At 41.8% G+C, this 15,891-nt stretch overlaps 1 protein-coding gene across 2 annotated transcripts in view; it reads right to left on the bottom strand.

The window, feature by feature from the left end:
• Positions 1-15,891, bottom strand: part of TPRG1 (tumor protein p63 regulated 1) — a 198,613-nt gene that overhangs the window by 99,017 nt on the left and 83,705 nt on the right. For both annotated transcript variants that reach the window (XM_070242686.1, XM_001499917.5), the window contains exon 2: positions 4,753-4,982. In XM_070242686.1, coding sequence (XP_070098787.1) covers positions 4,753-4,974 — 222 coding nt within the window. In that variant the 5' untranslated portion in view covers positions 4,975-4,982. The remainder of the gene's footprint in view (positions 1-4,752; positions 4,983-15,891) is intronic.

Here is a 15,891-nt window from a genome sequence, read left to right as displayed (position 1 = left end):
CTGCAAATATAGATTCCTACAGGGAGTTTAAAAATATCTTTCCCCATGCGGATCAAGTATTGTTCCTTTCATAAGAAGTCGCTTTTGAATATCAGTCTCCACAACTAAAGTGATTATCATAATACCTCGAGTTATTAGCCTTGAGGGATACTTTTGTTCAGAGATGGCACTAGGCCTTTTTTAGATATGTCTAAGCAGTAACAGCAGATGAACAAAAACAGGAGGAAAAGGTTATCCAAGCAGACTGATAGCAAGTGGGTCAGACCTTCATTATTGTGATGTCTCATTCATTGTCCAAGGCACTGTCAGAGGCAGTGGAGGGGTGGTGGAAAGTGTCAGGAGTCCTGGCTTCTAGGCCAGCTTCCAGTCCTGGCATGGCCCCTAAATTGCTGGTTGACCTTGGACGAGTCATATCTCCTTTGTGTGTTTCATGGGTTGGATTGGATATTCTCTGAGGCTCCTTCTGGCTCTGAGCAAGAATGTTGCTGAGCTATATCAGAAGGGCAAAGTTGCAATAAATAAATAATGGTCTAGAAGCCTGAGAGAAGGAGGCAACATCCCAGAGTAACCCATAAAAAAACACAAGAGGTTTAAGGGACCAGATTGACTTCTTTTATGATCTGGTATTGAGAGGTGTGATCTAATTTATGAGATTATAATGCCAAAAATGCCTCTTGTTTGTCCTGAATTAGTTTATACTTCCATATCAGTCACCTCTTTGTATATCTAGCTTGAAACTCATCAAACTGATCCTCCTTCTTATTATAGCATTGGGTGTCCACTCCTGGCGTCTGAGAAACTGGGTGCCATCCTGCAACAGCAAGCTGAGGAATAACTTTCCTTTATGGGTTAAAAGATATAAACAGGAAACAACCTAAACATCCAGCAAAAGTTAAATAAATTGTAGGACAGCTCCACAGTGGGATATTATGGAGCTGTTAAAAATCATGTTATGGAAGTTACTGACATAAGAAATATTTTGCCTGTAATCCTATTTTGCACAACAAATTGTACATGTAAGAAAAAAAGTAAGAAAGGATATGCACCAAAATGTATAAGAGCACATTCAACATATTTTGGTTAACTTTGAGCAATGGGATTATGGTGACTTTTATTTTGCTTATCCATATTTTCCTTTTTTCTTTAATAATCCACCTCCTGTGAAATGATTTTAGTCTTTTTTTTTTTTTTAAGTCAGGGGTTTTTTGTTTTTTTTTTTTTCAGGATTGGCACCTGGGCTAACAACTGTTGCCAATCTTTTTCTTTTTTTTTCTGCTTTTTCTCCCCAAACCCCTCCTGTACACAGTTGCATATCTTAGTTGCCGGTCCTTCTAGTTGTGGGATGTGGGACGCTGCCTCAACGTGGCCTGACGAGCGGTGCCATGTCCGCGCCCAGGATCCGAACCCTGGGCTGCCGCAGCGGAGCACACGAACTTAACCACTCGGCCACAGAGCCAGCCCCTAAAGTCTTTTAATAAAATAAAACACTTGACCAAGGAATTAGTCTACTCACTCACGTACTGTTCTTCTGAATTTGAAACATATATACTGTAAATTATTACACTGTAATAAATTGATTTCTTTTTAATTGCTGCATGGGATCATAGAACTATGAATTGGAAATTAGGAAACTGTGGTTCTAACCCTAGGTTTGCCACTTACTAGCCTCTTGGGCAAGTCAGTGCTCACTAATTGTCAAGACATTGCACAAGCAACTGTCCCTCTTTGGGCCTTGGCTGCCTATGAAAACAAGAGTGTAGATTGCTCCTTGGTGCTCAAAGTGTGGTCTGTGGACAGAGAGCATTGGTATTGCCACAGAGTTTATATAAATGTGGAATCTAAGGCCTCACTCCAGACCTGCTGAATCAGAAGCAGCATTTTAACGAGATCTCTGATGATTTGTTTGCTTGGTAAAGATTGAGAATCACTGGACCGGATCATCTATAGATCTCATTTCAGTTCTGAGAAGTGATACTTTATGATGAATCCTTCATAGAACTGAATCATTCAGAGCCTTGGTCTTATTTAACTATTCCTTGAGAAAATGAATCGGCTACTTTCACCTAAGTCTCTTTACTGCTACCCTACTAAGCACTCTTACAAAGTTAACTTATTTAAACCTCCATATAATACTGGTATTTTATCCACACTTTGCAGATGAGGAAATTTGTACGTAAATATAAATGCGTACACACACACATACATACATACATGCATTTCCCCCATTTTCTCAACTACCACTACATCAGACCAGATTTGTGGTTTACATGGTAGGAAAACTGGATCATTCCTTCATTTATTCAAAAAAACACTTATCATTATAAATTTCAGTTGAGCCAACAGCTGTATTTTCATTATCCTCACATACATTAAAGCACATTCATTATACTCACATGCTAAAAAGAACTTTTCATATCACGTCTCTTGGTCTGAAGGAGTAAAGGTTGAGTGCCTTAGGAATGCAGTCCTCACGGCTCCTAAGGAGTCCTCAGGTCTACTTTGGACTCACTAATAAGATTAGAAGGCTTTCCTTCCCAAGAACTTACGGTTATTTTCTATACACCTGATAGAGAAGATGCTCTTCCCATGGATCAGAGCCAGACATTAAAAATCCTTATAAATAGGCCATAAATTCAATTGTACATTATGGTAGGATGAGCACTGGCCTTCCAGACAGAAGATACAGATTCTAGCTCTGGCTCTTCCACTAATATTGTGTGACTCAGACAGGTCACTTCACTTTTCTGAAACTTCAGTATGTTTACCATTAAAACAAGAGTGAGAAACCCTTCCCTGCCTGCCTCACAGCGTTGCTCCCAGGGCCTTGACTTTCTAAGCTCCATAGAGCCATACAAATAAAGGCATCATGCAGATAAATACATAAAACCTCCATGGTGGCTTTTGACTGTGCCAATTTAGCTAAGCTGAAACTATATTTTCTAGAATTCCCTTTCCCGTCTGTTTCCAAATTAGGGTTGGCCACAAGAGATGTTTGTGTAAGACTGGAAAGGCAGAAATGAAACATCAGTCATTTTCCTTGCTGAAGATGAGTGCAGGCCACCAGGCACTGTGGCAGCTCAGATTCACAGCTGCTGATCTCCTGGCTCACTTGACGGCTTGGGGCAGCACCTTTTGTGACAGTCAGAGCTCCTCCCACAGAGTCTCCTTCCCATGGGCTAAGTGTGCAGCTCAGTGGAAAAAGACGCCAGTGTCTCCTGAAAGGGACTCACATCTTCAAGTTTAGACTCGGTAAGAGACAGACACAGGTTCCAGTTTTTCCTCACTAGTTCCACTTGGTCATGGGGAATTCCAGTTTGTCCATACAGGTTCCAGTTTTTCCCTATTCCCTATTTCCTCTTCACAACTGCCAACTGGTTGACCTATAGCAACTTCAGGCCTGTCACTAGATGCAAAGACAAGAGATTTGCATAGATTTCTCAGCCAGTTCTCATAATGACACCAGCTTCCAATGATAAATCCCTTATTCTGTATCTCTCATGGGTGTTCGTCTCTCATCAAACCCTGACTGCTACATGATCAATATCAATGGTAAGAAAACTTTAGAGGAATCTTTGATTTCCTCTGCAGCTATATCTTATAACTTAACTTGGCATATTCAATAAAATTCCCATACTTTGGAAAACAAACCATATGTCCTACATAAGCAAAAAGACTCACACAAACACAGTACAGCACCTACCAAAGCACCCTGCACGGAAGAGTCAATGAATATAGGTGATATGGGTACACGTTATCTTCAAACACACACATAACACATTGAGTCCCTTTTGTTAAAACTTTATCTTAACCAAAGATACATTTTAAAAGCTACAAAATAAGGATTAATTAATTAAAGCTTTGCAAATAGCCACAGAACCTTGGCCTCATTTATTTATGAGATTAAGTGGAAAAAAATTTTTTCAATAGAGATGTTCCACGTACACTTGAAAAATGAGATGGTCTCTGTTGCCACAACGCAAATCCCTGATTTTGCCCCCAGTTGATTGTAGCCTATGAGCTAACCACTACTGTGTTGACAAGAATGTTGAAGGATTGGGAAAGAAGATCTATAAGTGGGAAAGAGAGTTCAAGACAAAGAAAGGGACTAGAAACACATTGTCCACTCTCCACTTGATCCAAATGCTAGAAGTTTAAATATCATTTTTTACATCTAGACATACAAACCCGTCCTCATTACCCATCCATCCATTTACTTTCCCAGCTCCAATGCACAGGGAAGAGAGCTCAGCTCCAGACTGCAGCTATAGGTTTGGGATTTTAAAGTGCCTGCTCCCACACTGTAATACCAGTATCCCAACATAGACCCTTGAAGTTCAGCCTATTCTCAGCAAGCTTTTTCACTCCATCACCCATATCTTTTCAAATATACAGTAAACACCAACTCTGGGATCACAGCATTATATTCCAGCTGCTCTGGTTCTCTTTCCACAGAACATTAATTGGTCGATGTTAGGTTTAGCATGAACACAGGACTGAGGAGCCAAAGATCTATGGAGGCTGGAGGACCTGCTTCTCCTCAGTATTATCTGGCGATCAAAAATAGACCCTTCCCTTCTCTGAAATTCAGATCCTTCATCTGTAAAATGGAGATAAGGATAACTTCTTCACAGTTATTATGACTGTTACATGAGACATGTGAGAACATTTAGTAAAACATGTGGTATATAGAAGGATACTAGGATTTTTTAAAGAGAAGTCTTATGTAGTACTTAAGAGCACCAACAATTTTACCCGTGTAACGAAGTACTTCCGTGAGATATAAGGCCGGTGATACGGATTGGGGTAGAATGTTGATTCAGTCACACTTGGCTGTCTTGAAATCTGGCTTGGCACTGGGTCCTTGACTAGGTCCCCGTCCTCCATGGACAGCTTATCAGTCTCAGAGGGTTGGTCATCTCCTTCTTGCTTCAGAGACACAGGCTGGAATGCTTCGGAACTCCCAATCATTGACATCTCTTCAGCTTAAAACAAGGGAAGAAATAATCTTCTCATTAGAAGAAAAGAAAAGTCACCTGTGCCCTGGCTATGGCAAAACAGACTACAGTGAGCAAATGATGTTCCTGAAACTAACAAACCCACCCACACGTGAACTAAAGAGAGGCATTGATGGATGCAGTTCAATAATGCAAACTCCACAATCCCACAGGGCCATTTACCAGGGGAGAGAAGCAGAGACCCTCTAGACAAAGAAAAGGAGGCTGCAAGTAGTTCCATTTTCTCATCTTTAACGGCAGGGAACAGGCAGCTGAAGAAGGCAAGAGTAATATGAAATAATTACGAGACAAATTCTCTTCAAGATTTCATAGCATTTTTGCTTAAACATCCACCAGACTGAAGCTTATTTAAGAGGTGAAAGCAACAATACTGTGCCTTCTCGTGTGCTACCTAGGTAGTAATAGGGCACAAAAAGCACTTCGAACTGATCAGGTTTTTTTAACAGAAAGATTGCAGTTCTAAAAATTTATCCTAAGGAAATAATTTGAACAAATGCCCAAAGACGTCAATATAGAAGGTTCTTCATCACAACATTATGTCTAATAGCAGAAAAATACACAACTTTATGTCTAATGGCAAAATATTGTGTGTGATAGCAATGTTAGACACACACAACATTATATCTAACAGCAAAAGAATATGGCGAAACTAAGAACCCATCAGCAGGGAACTGGCTAAATAAGACGTGTTATACCATACAGTGAAATACAACGGAGTCATTAAAAATGTGAGTGCGTATTTTTATCACAGAACGATGTCCAAAATATACTGTTAATAGAAAAAAGTAAGTTATAAAATATTGTGAATAATGTTATTCAAAGTTGTTAAAAGAATTCAGAAAGAAAGACAAACAGAAGAAAGGAAGGAAGGGAGAAAGGAGGGAAGGAAGGAAGGAAGAAAGCTTGGACTTGCATATGTACATTCATTTATCATATGACAGAGGTTAGAAAAGGTCTGAAAAGAACTAAAATAAAATATTAATGGGGCCAGCCCGGTGGCATAGTGGTTAAGTTCGCAAGCTCCGCTTCGGTGACCTGGGGTTTGTGGGTTTGGATCCCAGGCACGGACATGCACACTGCTTATCAAGCCATGCTGTGGCAGCATCCCACATATAAAATAGAGAAAGATGGGCAGAGATATTAGCTCAGGGACAATCTTCCTCACCAAAAAAAAAAAATATATATATATATATATATATATGTTAACAATGATTATCTCTGGAGGGTAGGGTTACAGGTGATTTTTGTTTTCTGTTTTCATAAGTCTCTGGATGCTTACAATGATTGTATATGACAAATAAAAACACAATAAGTTTATTTCTGTTTTGTAATATAAGCAAAACAAAACAAAATAAAACAGAAGGGACGTGCTAGCCTAGTGAAAAGTGCTCTCATCAGGCCGCCATTTTCAAGCTGAAGCCGGATAGTCATTCCTATGGTAAGCACACTGCCAACACTAAGAGGAAGGAGGGTTTCATGCCCAGTTTTGTGAGTTCCTGGGAAAGCCATCTTATTCTCAGGGCTTTCTCAGTGTTCTTAATCAGACAAATTAAATTTCCTAGATTCTTGTGAAATACCAGAAAGTGAGAAACAGCCCCTATCCCCAGCAAGTTGATTCTTAAAATTGAGATTAATGAGAGTATTCAAAAGAGGTAAAAAAGTATGACCATGTAATTTGTTGCATAAACCTGGACACTTTTGAGCATGCAAAGGGTGCTATTAACAATTATGCCAGGATGATGGGAGTTAACTGGGAATATCTCAGGCAAACAGGGACATGTACAGTCATCCGGAGGGCTTTGAATGTAGGAGAAAACACAGTTGGTTAGGGGACTCACCAGGGAGAAGGCCTCTGCAGATCATATTACAGGTTATCTCACTGGATCCCCCCAGCAGCCCTAGGAGGATGGTTTCATCTCCATCTCTCTGGGGATCACAGAGTTGATGGGACTCACCCAGGGCACACTTGGATAGTTGTGGCAGCACCTGGACACCCATCCAGGACTCCCAACCATGCTTTGAGTCTAGAATGACCACCATGATGCGTGCTGTCTTACAAAGGGAAAGCTTCGCTGAGTTTTAGGTAATTTTTTAAAGTTAGGTGTACAAAAGGCAGAGATTGGCCTATGAGAAATACAAGCTACACAGGAAGAAGCAGGAGAAATTTAATGCATGTGTGTGCGTGTGCGTGCGTGCGTGTGTGTGAAAGAGAAAGAGAGATCAGTGAGGCACTCTGGCCTCCTGGCAGCTACAGGCTCTATTTATGCAGGTCTGCTGCCTCTATACGGTGGTGGTTGGAAGTCAGTGCATTTCTAGAGTTCCCTGTAACCTGTGAAGGAAGGTTTGTGCCTTTGGAGGAGGAAAGCCTGCTTCTGTATTTGTCGCACTCTGTGAACAGGCGCCTCACAACAGACATCTGCGAGAGGCTCCTGTGCCTGGAAAACAGAGGGAGGATTTAATTAGCAGCGCTTCCTCTCCCCCAGGCTGTCTTCTCTGGAAGCACTTGGGGAAGGGAAGTGGAGCACTTTGAGACTGAACTATTTGAGATCCAGGAAAGAAGGAAACTCTCAGCTCCAGTTAAATTCTCACAGCCACGAGCAGTGCAGAAGTTGAGCCCAGACACCTCCATCTGGAATGATTCCAGCTCTGTGCCTGTCGTAAGGATGTCTTTGCAAGGATAAGGAATGTAACCTCTTCAATAGCTTCCCTGATAGGAGAGGAGTGCCATGCATCTGAGCAGTCCACTCCATTCCTCATCGCCACCTGCCCAGACAATGTTTATTCTCAATTCAACAAAACATGCCCTTCTATCCCTGCTTAAACAGACTGATGGGGTTCAGGGCAGGCCACCCCAAGATGCGCCACTCTGGTATGCGGACTATTTAGAGCTAAACACAATAAAGGTTCAGAAGACTCAGGAAGGACATTTGGCCTTCTCCCCAACTGCCTAAAAGAATTTAGGATAGAAGGCCTGATCCAGGCAGGAGCTAATACCATGAGATAACTATCATATAATGTAAAATGGTGTGATAAGAAAGGCACCCACAAGCCCATTTTATCAAAATTCTGTCTCAGGCCACATTCTCTATAGGAGGCCCAACAAAAGTTGTCTAACAAACATTTGCTTTTGCATCTCCATATGAATTGCCTTCTTCCCCTTTAAAGTCCTAAACCACTATCCCCAACATCCTCCCTTGTCTTTAGCTGAAGATGGTATTTAAGGTGGCAATTTTGGCCCTTGTAGCAAATTGCTCAGTTTTCCTGGGTTTCTCCCATGTTTACATGTTATTAAACTTTGTTTTATTTTCTCCTGCTAACCTGCCTTTTTAATTCTTTGACCAGCCATGAGATCTAGAGGGAAAGGAGTGGGGGGAGGGAGTCCTCCCTCTTCCCCTATAAGACAACATACATCGAAATATTAAAAGCATATTAATACTAGTAACAAATCCAGTGAAAACAAGATGTCTCCATTGCTCTTACATGGATAAATGATGCCTTGCAACAGACCCATCGGAGCCATTTAGAATTGAAAAGGATCATTGTTCCCTAAGATTATCCAGCAAATTTATCTTAGCATATAGTGAACAGGAGTGTAAACGCAGTACAATTTCCAAGGGAAACAGACAGTCAAGGCTTAGAAAAAAACAATGTATACTTTTTGACCTAATTTTATCATTCCAGGGAATTCATGGAATGAAAATTATCCTAAAGAAGGAAAAGACTACAACATTAATTGCTTATTCTGGGTGGTGATGAAAAATTGGAAATCATCTAAACACCTAATGGCCAAGGACTCACTAAGTCTGTCCAATTGGTGTTGTGCACACACTTAAAACAGCAGGTACAAGCACTGAAGCAGCATGAGAGTAAAGGATGGATCTTCTTGGGTGAAAAAAATCAAAGACCAAAATTTTCCCTGGTAATGATGATTTGAATAATTTTTACATTGGTAAAGACTAGAGGGGAGATATTCAGATTGATTGAGGTGGTCGGATCATAAGTGAATCTTTGCTTTTTAAAAAATTTAAAATCGTGTGTGTGCTGCTTTCCTAATAAGAAACAAAATGTATGAATAAATGCAAACTCAGGAGCTTTCTGGATGAAATCTGAAACTGGCCCCCATACCTGGAAGGCAAGGAGAGACCGGAGAAAGAAGCAGACCCTTCCACATCGGTAGGTGGCAGGTTTAGTAAGCAAGGAAACTTACACGAAGGCTTGTCTTGGGTGTCCGCAAGACAGCAGATCTCCACACTGGCCCACCAGAAACTTAAAACTATATATAGAGGCCTTAACTGGGTTCAGCCACATATACCATCCAGATGGTCTCAAAAACACCTTATTCTCTCAAGGCTGCATCCTTCAAAATGACTCCCACTGTGGGAACAGTGGGTAGAACCTAATTTCCAAGGACAGGGAGAGGGTGAGGAGCTTCCCATTGCCTGGGTCACGTGGGCCAAACAGAGGTCACATCCTATCAATGACCTCCTCCAATAAAATGCCAAATAAAAACCTAAAGAGGTGCTACCCTTCCTTTGGTCAAACAATAAGAATTCTATATTTCTCAGCTGCCAGCAAATGCAGAGCTAAATTTAATACAGTATTGCAGTAAATAACTTATTTCTGGATCCTGGTCTAGCAGACCTGCCTCCTTTGTGTACATGCTTTCATCTATCTCTTTGTGACTTTTCTCATATTTCAGAAGCATATAGTGCATAAATTACAGCTAGAGAATTATCGTCTAGTCCAACTCCTTCATTTTGCAAATTTTGGAACACTGAGGTGAAAGACTTGCCCAAAGTCACACAGCTAAATAGAATCAAAACATGACAGCAGGCTCCTGGACTCTAGCTCACCATTTCAAGTTGTAGCACTTACAAGCAAAGTAGAGAAGCAACTATCAAACGCACGTACTGGTAAAATGGAGACGCTTTTGCCAAATGGCTGCTGCCAGTCAGCTTTGCTTTGCTGTGGAATTGGCCAAACAGCCCCCATGAAGCAGGGCTCCTTCCCAGCTTCTCCCCCATGAGCACCCGGCCTCAGCACTGCCCGATGAAGCTTTCTCCCACACCTGGCGCTAGGCTGACTTACCTTAGGAACAGCAGGCACAGTGCCTGGGTCCACAAAACTTTTAGGGCCTCAGGAAATGTTTTAATTTATTTTAAAATCAGAGGGGAAAAACTGTATTTCATGGTTGAATAAATGTTTTCATTTTTTTCTCATATCAGAAAAAAAGTGAAATTGGTAGGGTACCCAAAATCTATTACATTTTGCCTAAAGCCGAAATAAAATAAAATATTGAAATATTTAAAGTTATAGAAACATAAGTTTTAACATTACATTATTATAATGGAGAGGTCCACAAAGGCAAAAGAGTTTTGGGCTCGTGGAAGTGATAATGTGGCCCTGACTCACATCTTCATCCTACTACTCACATTGCCTTCTTAATAGTTCCATTCTGGGGCTCCATGCTAGACCATCAGAGCTAGAAATATTCCCTCGTTCCAGCACTTTCCAAACTCTTTATCCTGGAGGAGTCTGTTCCACCACGTACTGGAAATCTTCTGTCCTGCAGACAAACTGTGCAATCTTAAGATAATTATTTTTGCTTTCTTAAACTCTCAGAGATCCAACATAGTCAACCCCCTATAAATATTTGTTTCCAAGAGAAGTACATGAATAACTACCCTGAGAACTTTGGGGTTTTTTCTGCTTTTTCTCCCCAAGTCCCCCCAGTACATAGTTGTATGCTTTAGTTGCAGGTCCTTCTAGCTGTGGCAAGAACTTCCAATCACCGTGAAAGGAGAAGCTGGAGACACTGAGTAGCCACAACTCCAGCCAGAGACAAAGAAAGGGGGAGTTTGGGGATTTTTTTCCCCCTCTCACAAGAGTTTAATAAAGAACAGCTTGGACATAACAGAAAGTATCATAGTTTCTATCAAGAAGACAGGATTGACATTAAACAGAGATACTGGTAAAACCCAGGGCTGTTTCATGGACAACCTCTTCTCAAGGGCTATGCCTCTCTTCATTTCTTCAGCACTACCTTCCCCCTTTTCTGATCTGTTTTAAGAAGTTCTTGGCTCCTTGCTCTCTCTGCCTCCCTGGCAAGCCTGCACAACCCATCTCTTCCTTGCTTTCTTCACTTTCCGAGTCTGTCTCCTGATATTTCCAAAAGTCTCCAAGGGATTTTTTTTTTTTTAATTTTTTTTGCTGCGGAAGATTGGCCCTGAGCTAATATCTGTTGCCAATCTTCCTGTTTTGGCTAAGGAAGATTTGCCCTGAGCTGACATCTGTGCCAATCTTCCTCTATTTTGTATGTGGGATGCCCCCACAGCATGGTTTGATGAGCAGCACATAGGTCTGCACCTGGGATCCAAATCTGTGAACACTGGGCTGCTAAAGGAGAGTGCATGAACTTATCCACTCTGCCACTAGGCCAGCCCTCCACTGGATGTCTTTTAACGTATGTAAGCCACTGCAGGTATCTGTGATTTCCATAAAGCTCTTGAAATGTTAATAGCTGGTTGAATGTCCCTGTTACAACCTCTCTGGACTCTTGGGAAGACAGACTGCCTAGTAGGAAATACTCATCTATTCTAACCTCCACATTTTGTAAAATGAGGAAACTGAGGCCCAGATGGGTTATGTGTCTCTCCTAAACTCCCACTCACGTTCATTAAAAAAGAGTTAAAAACAACAGAGAATGAAGTTATGGCCACCACAGGATTAAAAATACTATATCCAGAAGAATATTTGTGGGCCAGCCAGGAGCCTAGAAAAGTCTATGGTTTGTTAACAAGAACTGCTCCCCTTGCACAGGTGAGGCAGTGCCTGGCTGGGAAGGAAGCGTGGGAGTTAGTTCCTGTGGTTTGTGTTGCACTCAAAGATGTCAACTGTGCTTTTCTGATGGTGACATCTCTACCCACATGAAAGGGTTAACATTCTTGAGACACAGCCCCGAAATAAAAATCCACTTTTAATTTTGACATTTTGTAAAGGTAATTTATGTGAATTTATGTGTGCAGCCTTTCCTGAGTCTTTCTGTGAGAACAGCCGAGGGATGTGCGGTGGATAAGCAACAATAATCTAACACCTTGAAACTCTCCAACAAGCCCTCCTCTGTGCCAACTGAGATAAGAAAATTGGCAAACAATTCTTCACAATTTTGCATTTTGTACATTAGTGATAGCATGCCAACGGGGCTGCTCCATGTCTTGCGGGAAAGTCGAATTGATGGAGGGTCTCTTCCCTCCTAGCTCAGGGCCCTCTGCTCTGCTACTAGTACTTGCACTCAGCAGGGGGTTGGGGGAGAATTCAGGGCCAGGATAAAGAAATGTGGGTCCCCACTCCCTCTCTCACTCATTGGGTAACCCCGGGCAAGTCGCCTGCCCTCTCTGCACTGCAGGTTCCTCATCCACAAAACAAGGGGCCAGACTTTCTGGTTTGCGAACTGTACTCGTGGAAATGACTAACCCATTTTAATCACAACAGATCTGTTTATCTGTTTATGGACGTCTTCTGAAGCTTTCATTTGGGGCAAAAGATGTGTTGAAGTTTGAAAGCTGTTGGACTAAATTATTCCTAAGTTTACTTCTAGCTCAATCACTTCACAAGATTTGATTGATTTTTCTCCAGCGCTCAGAATATTCTAGATCTAAGCCTATAGAGCATCTCATCTTCATTATATGATTCCAATCAAGCATATTATTACCCTTGTGATTCCAATGCTATAGGGTTAGAGGAAGAGGATTGTGATGGCAGTTACAAAATTGGGCACCGATTGTGGAGATGCTGTGGTGCTTGGCCTCTGATTTCCCTCTAATGCAAATGGACACCCACACTGACCTGAGATGCTAGGGACATCCACTGTGGAGCATTGGGCACCTCACCCAGGCCAGGGCCAGACAGGTACTAGAGCCTCAATAATTATTCTTGCATTTAAGAAGGGAAAAATTTAGAGTTTTGCTGAGCTCTTCACACAAGATACTAAGTTTAGAGGGGTTTCCTCAAAAATATATACAGAAAATAATTGATAAAGACAAGGAGATATTGACTAAAGAACTATGTGAGATTACAAATCCCTTGTGATTCCTTGAGATTAATTTTCTTGCACGTTTCCATGAACACTTCCAGCACTCACCCAGTTGGGGTTATGATCGTGCTTGAGTTCCCGACTCCTGCAGCATGTGTCACGTTGTTCTGTAATCACCATTTACTCTCCTGTCTTCATTCCTGGGCTGTGAGCAACTCCAAAGCAAGAACTGTGCTGCACTCATCTTTATAGCCAGCACTTGGTGTGGGCATGTACACAATAGGCACTGAGTTCAAGTTCTCAAACGGATGGATGGATGCTCTGCTTGTTTCTCTGCCGGATGTGAGATCTGAAAGGCAAGGCTTGTCTCTGATCCATTGCTCTTCCCACATTACCTCATACCTAATACATGAGTGCCCAGTAAATGTTTGTGGACTGAGTAATGAAACTCTACGTGAGGCATGAATGGAAACATCTTCTGCACACAAACACTTACCCCCACAGAGACACACAGAGAAACACATGCCACAGTCTTCCATCTATAGAAGGTCATAGTCTAGTGGAGGTGATGGAAACATAAGGGGATAATTGTAGACTGATGTGATAGAGCCATAATAGGCGAATGTGCACAAAACACAATGGAAACAGAAGATGAGAGTACCAGGGGTGAGTGATTGAGAGTGTGGAAGCACAGAGGTGTGGATAAAGGTGCCTCAGACCCCACTGCTTATTGGAGGATGGGCAAGGACATTCCAGGCAGAGGTGTGAGGTGTGAAGAAGAGGTGTGTTCAAAGGACAGCAGGTAGTATGGTGTAACTAACTGAGATGTCTGCTGCTCACCTCCAGCACCCACCCCTTGATGAGCTGGTAACACTCAATTCAAACTCCACTGTCTGACAGGATGAAAGTCTGAAATCCTCCTCACACCTTCTCGGTATGCCCTTCTCTCTGCTGTCACACCTCCATCCCTTATGGTCAACCCAAATGCAGAGTCTGGGCTTAGCACTGTAAGGATTCCACTTGCCTCAAGGACCTCATGAGATTAACAACTTCATTAAAGATCGAGAGAAGTCATGGAGAGGTGAGTCACATCATGTGTGGTCCACTTTGCACCATTCATCTGTTTCTTCTCTCTCCAGGGTAACACTTTCTTCTTTGTGTGTGTGTTTGCTTATTATTTAAAATACATATCTATTTCATCCACATATCCAGGTCTCTCAGGTTTTCCCCTTCAACATCCCAAATAAATGGAATTCTCCCACAAAGATAAATTCTGGAAGTAGATATTAAAATATACCTGTACAAAGATTTGTGAGTCAGGGGAGAGTTGACTAGAGATGTATTTGAAAAAGTAGAAAGAAGCCAACCTGTAAGGCAGGCATCAACTGTAAGGACTTATCTCAGGCAGTAGCAGAAGTGTCCTACTTTGCAATAGCCTGACCATGAAGAGCCTAGGGCAAGGAGGGGACAGAATAGTGGTGGCATTCTTGGGAGGAGAATAATTAAGGCAACATTACCAACCTCCTCACACCCTCTAAAAAACAAAAAAAGCAACATTTAAGGAACTGACCAGAATAAAGATGTTGGTCCTAGTGATGTATTTTGCGGGGCCTACAAGCACTCAGATGTTTTCTCCATGTACAAGTGAAAAAGAAAAGAGCAGGGAAATCATGAGAATCAACTCAGGTCAACAATTCAGCCTGCAGCAGCCATTTCCTTCTCTCTCCAAAGTAAACAGGATTCCTGATTTTGAATCTGCTGATTCAGAAACTAGATGGTGACAATGCTTAGAAACTAGAACAAACCTCTTCCCCAGTTATTGGGACGTCCCAGGGGAGTGTGTGGATTATGTCTAATGGTGACTATTACCTACCCAGCATTAACCCTGGTGCCAGGCAGGAGCATTAGCACACGTTTCACCACCAGATGCTCCTGGCTGGGAGCTTTGATTAAGGAAGTTGTCCCAAGGCCTGGGTTTCCTGCTAGGCCAGCCGTGACTTCTCACATATGGATTTCATGAAATTTACGGAAAGACATTTATTCAAAGGCTGACAATTGTATTTTTCCCCAAAAATAACAACTACAGCCTTTGTTATTTTAATGACATTTTTATTGAAATACAACATGCACTCAAAAAGTCAAGTATGCAGATCAATGAATTATCATAAAAATAAACACACCCATGTAACCATCACATAGTCAAGAAATACCATATTACCAGCACCCTGACAGGATTACTTTTCTCAAAGTGAACATTCAGTTGGGTTTCACATGATAGAATTTGAAGGTGCTGCCAGACATTTTAGATATCATCTAACTCAACATCCTCATTTTAGAAGTAAACGAGATGCTCAGATGGGAGCAGGGAAATGACTTACTTCAGCTCATAAAGCGAGTTAGAACTGCCAGGGTTTCAGGTTCCTCTTTCCTCTTATTGCTTCAGATTCACTGGGAAGGCTTAGCTGACCTACAGAGCAAGAGAAACCTGCTCTTTATGACGACTCCTTTCCCCAGGAGTCTGAGCTTAGCTCTCTCCTATCCCCATATAGTCAGGCTCTGAAGAGCTGTCCCCAAGACACAGCTCTAAAACCCAAACAATCCATCAGTTTCCCTCTGTCAGAGTTGCCTAGTATATCGATCCCTGGTGGAGTATTTGTTAAGTGAATTCATGAAGAGACACTTCATGGTATCAACAGATGCTTTTCAACAGGTACTCATCTCTGCTATTTCATTATTTCATTATCAGATTGGTCATTCTGACCCATAGCCTAGGGAGATGACTTTCCTCTTTTCTAAAGATGTTACCACATAGATGGTGAGGGACCTCTAACTGTCACATGAGGA

The sequence above is a fragment of the Equus caballus genome, chromosome 19, assembly GCF_041296265.1.
Source record: "Equus caballus isolate H_3958 breed thoroughbred chromosome 19, TB-T2T, whole genome shotgun sequence".
Lineage (NCBI taxonomy): Eukaryota > Metazoa > Chordata > Mammalia > Perissodactyla > Equidae > Equus > Equus caballus.
This window is presented reverse-complemented; position numbering and strand designations above follow the sequence as displayed.